We start from the raw sequence: 6,000 nt of genomic DNA on the forward strand, positions 1-6,000 counted from the left end.
TGTAAAACCTTTGCAGTATGTGAGCTCTTAATAGCACAGATACTCGAAAGAAACTATTTTGGTTTGGGTTCACGGTAGTAGGGGCGAAGAAGTGAAGCGAACAAGATGCATTCCAAGAGATACCGGTTCATGATATATTTGCTCAGCAAAGCAGTACCCTAACCAGGGATCTTCGTCATCAAAAATGCAGTAAGCAATAATTGTCCTTCAAGTCAGGAGACAACAGTACTAAATGCATCTTACATTGATTGTAATCATACGAATAATTCCGTAGTTCTGGAAACAGACTTAGGGTTCTTCGAGTTACGCTATTTTTAAGCGACTGTTTTATAAACTGCACCGTAGTGCGATGTTGTAGGACCCTCTGTAACTGGCTGGGTAAATCAGCCAGAAGCTCGCAAGTAGGCAAGTACAACCTATATGCATCAGGGCCACGCCCACGAAAGCACCGTGGTGTTTAAACCGGCCTTGGGGTCGAGAAGAGCTTTACAACAAGTTGTTTTCGAACAGTTATGAAAAGAAATCTGAAAGTATTTGTATGGAGTGTAGCATTGTACGGAAGTGAAACGTGGACGATAAATAGTTTAGACAAAAAGAGAATAGAAGCTTTCGAAATGTGGTGCTACAGAAGGATGCTGAAGATTAGACGGGTAGATCACATAACTAATGATGAGGTATTGAATATAACTGGGGAGAAGAGAAATTTGTGGCACAATTTGACTAGAAGAAGGGATCGGTTGGTAGGACATATTCTGATGCATAAAGGGATGACCAATTTAGTATTGGAGGGCAGCACGGAGGGTAAAAATCGTAGAGGGAGCCCAAGAGATGAATACACTAAATAGATTCAGAATGATGTAGGTTGCAGTAGGTACTGGGAGATGAAGAAGCTTGCACAGGATAGAGTAGCGTGGAGAGCTGCATCAAACCAGTCTCTGGACTGAAGACCACAACAACAACAACAACAACATGAAAAGAAAAGAGGTGATTCTTCAAGATGAATAGAAGGAACTGGAACCCTGTCAGAAGTGTGAATTTTTTAAATTCGAACGACTGTGCTAAGAGGAACAACAGCTCACGAATCCCAGATACCCGACACATCGAGCTTAAAAACCACGTCCTATGCCTGAAAATCATATTGCTTACAAGCAGAAGCAGAGCAGAGTCAGCCAAGCTGTGAGAAATGCTAAACTTGGATATGACCATACATTAACTAACAACAGAAATAGACCAGCTGTGCTATGGAAAAATGTGCATGGGTGTGGTGGAGGCAAAGTGGAAGTTGCATTGTCCCAGCCGAAGAACTGAACCGGTACTTCACATTACCTACGACCACAGTTAAAACAGAAACAAAATATAGACTCATTCATTAGAGGTAAACGACTATAATCCCGAAGAATTGTATCTACAGCACGTTACTTGCAATATCGTCAATAAAGGCATCACGTGTATCAGATCAACATCTACTGGACACGATAGCATCACAGTCCAAATGATGAAGCTTACTGTTGATCCACTACTGTCTACTAAAACAGATATCCTCAACCACTGCTTAACCACAAGTGTTTTCCCTAAGGCCTGGGAACAGGGATATTTATGCAATTTTCTAAAAAGGACGTTGCCACAGCATCCTCTGGTTAGCGACCTACTTGCATTCTTCCTGCACTGACGAAGGCCTTGGAATATATAGACCACGACCAGCTAACAAACAACCTAACCATAAACAGCCTACTAGAAGAATACTACTCAGGTTTCCATCAACATCGCAGCACAACATAAAGGTAACAGATGACCTGGAATTTGTCATGGATGCACAAGAGGCGACTATCATGTGCTACTTAGACTTCAGTAAAGCCTCTGACGCCGACCACTTCGACATTTTAGCAGCAAAATCTAGCATCCTAAGTGTCTCTCCAAGCGCTGTGCAGTGGTTTCGCTCATACCTGACGTCTCGCCAGCAATGCTGAAAGTTTGGCATCATAAGGTCACAATGTAGGCATGTGGTATTAGATGTCACCTACGGTTGGGTATTAGAAACTATACTATTTTCATTGTATGTCAATGATGTGCTATCAATTTGTTCTGATGCAAATACCATAGGTGTGCTGAGGACCTCCAGTTGTCTCTAAGTCCAGAACCAATAAAGCTGAAGACAGCTATCGAGAATCTTAATATTGATCTGTGCACCCTATCAAAATAGGCGCAGAATATGGGGTTAGAGCTCCATTCATCCAAAACCCAAGTGGCACTGGATGATCATTCCAGGCTCATTAGCCCAAAATATCGGGAGTCTCTACCATCTTTAATCCTAAATGGGACAAATATCAACTGCTCTCCCTCAGAAAAGAGTCTAGGAGTAATAATGAAAGCGTAAATTGGATTGAGCACTTAACTGCAATGTGCAAGAAGGTATCAGTATCCCTCCACGCCCTAAAAAAATTTAAAAGGTTCTTCCTTCTTGACCTGAAGGGACTTATGCTTCCAGATATTGCTTATATCGATGTTATCCTGCAAGGTCTTTCTCAGGAAGGCTAACGGCTCCCGGTACTAGTTGTGAATGTGATCATACTTCACCACATATGCACAGCTATCCTGGCTGCAGGTAGTCACGAGCAGAGGTTTCCATACCTTCTGTCTTCTCTACTGTATTATTGACGTACACTGTCCCTCACATCTCTCCTCGACCTTAACGCTCTTGTCTGGATAACACGGTGGAAACACCCGTTCCCATCAGAGCAAAATCATTTCCGTCCCATTCCATCGTTCAGGCAGATTCTCTAAGTACTTCTCAGTAGCAGGAACCCGACTCTAGAATAACCTCTCGCATTATATTCGAAAAGTGAATGATACACTGAGGCACGAAAGAAACTGGTGTAAGGATGCGTATTCAAATACATAGATACGTAAACAGGCAGAATACTGCGCTGCGGTGGCAACACCTATATAAGACAAGTGCCTGGCGCAGTTGTTAGCTCGGTTACTGCTGCTACAACGGTAGGTTATCAAAATGTGAGTGAGTCTGAACGTCGGAGCACGAGCGATGGGACACAGCACCTCCGAGATAGCAATGAAGTGGAGATTTTCCCATACGACAATATCACGAGCGTACCGTGAATAACAAGATTCCCGTGAAAAGATCAAATCTGCGACATCGCTGCGACCGGAAAAAGACCCTGCAAGAACGGGGCCAACGACGACTGAAGAGAATCGTTCAGCTTGACAGAAGTGAACCCCTTCTGCAAACTGCAGCAGATTTCAGTACTGTACCATCAAGTATCAGCGTGTGAATTATTCAACGAAACACCAACGATATGGACTTTCGGAGCTGAAGGCCCACTCGTGTGCCCTTGATGACTGCACGAGGCAAAGCTTTACACCGCCTGGGCCGGTCAACATCGAAATTGGACTATTGATGACTGGAAGCATGTTGCCTGGTCGAACGAGTCTTGTTTCAAGTTGTATCTAGCGGATGGACGTGTATGGGTATAGTGACAATCTCATGAATCCGTGGACATTGCATGTCAGCAGGGGACTGTTCAAGCTGGTGAGGCTCTGTAATAGTGTGGGTCGTGTGCAGTTAGATTGATATGGAACCACTAATACGTCTAGATACGACTCTGGCAGATGACACGTACGTAAGCATCCTATCTGATCTCCTGCATCCCTTCATATCCATTGTGCATTCCGACGTACTTGGGCAATTAGATGAGGACAATGCGACACCCCACAAGTTCAGAATTCCTCATAGTGGCTTCAGGAACACTCTTCTGAGTTCAAGCACTTCCGCTGGCCACCAAACTCCCCAGACATGAATGTTACTGAGCATATTTGTGATGGCTTGCCACGTGCTGTTCAGAAGACATCTGCACCCCCTCGTACTCTTACGGATTTATGGGCAGCCCTGCAAGATTCATAGTGTCAATTCTCTGCAGCACTACTTCAGACATTAGTCGTGATGGGGCATTTCTGCATGCTCGCGGGGTTCCTACACGATATTAGGCAGGTGTACCAGTTTATTTGGCTCTTCAGCGTATCCCCAGGTTCAGAAGACAGTTAATGAGATATCTACTGAAGGAACAATAATGACAAACACAGTTCCTGTACGCACTCGTTATCCCTGTACGTCCTTCTTCCCACCAGGTCTTCCTCGTTTCCCAGTATTTTTAGCTGGTGCAAACGCCTTAAATTTCTTTTCCCAAATCTCTTTGTCTCTGAAAACATCTGTTTTGCACACCTATAAAATCTTTCTACAGCCACCACTCCTTTCATTATTGTTGTTATTATTAATATTAGTCGTAGCGGCAGGATTGGTAGAATTACGGCAGTACTAACTTTGCTAGTCAGAATTATTTAATCACGTTGCTTCTATGGACACACAAATCATTTCAATACTGTTTATCACATTAAAACTATAATTTCTTAGCTGACTATGATATAAAAAGGGACCGCATGAGTAAGACCACGGTCCGATGTAAGAGAGGGTCTGAAGACCCTAATCAGATGAAGTTAAATTAATAAATAAGTAAAAATAAAAGAAATATTCTACTGTACTGTATCAGATCGATGACATTGTAATACGGTTCACTTATTTGGTTTTTAAACGAGTTCAGCGGATTCATTTGGAGATACGTGGTAGCTTCTTTCATGTGGAGGCACCTTACCAACAGTTAAGGTAACCGACGAAACAGTCTGCTAAGGCAGCAGGTGACCGATACGATTGCCTTGACAGCACTATGTCTCCTGCAGCGCCTCTCCTGGGCACTTGACCATATCGGTTGGACCCTAGACAACTGGAAAATCGTGGCCTGATCAAACGAGTCCAGATTCAAGTGAGTACGGGCTGATCGTAGCGTTCGAGTGTGACCCAGAGGCCACGAACCCATGGACGCAAGTTGTCGACGAGGCACTGTGGAAGCTATTGTCGGCTCCAAAATGGTGTGGGCTGTGTTTAAATGGAATTGACTGAGTCCTCTGGTCCAACTGAAACGACCATTTACTGGAAATGAGTGTTTTTGGCTGCTTGGAGACCATTTGCAGCCATCCATGGACTTCATGTTCCCATACAACGATGGAATTTTTATGGATGACAATGCGCCATGTCGCCGTGCAACTACTGTTCGCGATTGGTCTGAAGAACACTCTGGATAATTCGAGCGAATGGTTTGGTCACCCATCGAACATTTATGGCATCGAGAGTTCAGTTCGTGCACAAAAACCTGCACCTTCAACACTTTCGCATTTATGGGCGGCTACAGATGCAGCATGGCTTAATATTTCTGCAGGGACTTCTAATGACTTGTTGAGTCCATGTGACGTCAAGCAGCTGCCATACACCTGGCAAAAGGAGGCTCGACACGATGTTCGATGGTAACAGATGACTTTTGTCACCTAAGTGTTCATTGCTCCACGGAGATATAAAAAAAGCAGCGCGTGAGACATATTATGAAATACTATTGCACTTGCTGCACCGAACTTCCTGGAAACCTGGCACACCAACACTAGATTGTCTCTAGTGAGATTAAGAGGTCCAGATTAGTGGATGTACACAAATTATGCACCGCAGTAGGTTGTGTTGCACCTCAGACAAGTATCTACACCACAAATAAATAACGAACAATGAGGTGGCCAGCTTGTGGCTCAAGCTCTGCCATAGCTACGTCAGTGTTGCCTCCGGGTGTGCGGAGACGGCTCACCTGGCTGTGCGACGACGCCGACGCCGCCCCCGCAGACAGCAGCGACGGCGAGAGACGCCAGCAGGGCGAGCGTCCGCGGATGCATGTCGGCTGGAGGCGGCCGGCACCCACGCCTCTATTTGTAGGCTCGCAGACACCGCCGCCGCTGCCACTGGGGTTACGTAAGCCCGCAGCCTCTGGGGCGCGCGACGGCCATCCGGAGGCCACTGGTTGTCCTCTTCCCCTACTTCCCCTCCACTTCCCGCTGCTGCCGTACCTTATGGAGAGAGAATGAACATTTCAATGAAGCTGGGGAAACACAGGATTC

General features: G+C 45.2%; 1 protein-coding gene across 1 annotated transcript in view; it reads right to left on the minus strand.

Moving 5' to 3' along the window:
* LOC124797972 (loricrin-like) overlaps window positions 1-5,797 on the minus strand; it is a 58,649-nt gene extending 52,852 nt beyond the window's left edge. Inside the window, exon 1 of the mRNA XM_047261145.1 lies at window positions 5,694-5,797. Within this exon, the coding sequence (XP_047117101.1) occupies window positions 5,694-5,778 (85 nt within the window). The 5' untranslated portion in view covers window positions 5,779-5,797. The remainder of the gene's footprint in view (window positions 1-5,693) is intronic.
* Between the last annotated feature and the right edge of the window lie 203 nt (window positions 5,798-6,000).

This window comes from Schistocerca piceifrons, chromosome 1, assembly GCF_021461385.2.
Source record: "Schistocerca piceifrons isolate TAMUIC-IGC-003096 chromosome 1, iqSchPice1.1, whole genome shotgun sequence".
NCBI lineage: Eukaryota > Metazoa > Arthropoda > Insecta > Orthoptera > Acrididae > Schistocerca > Schistocerca piceifrons.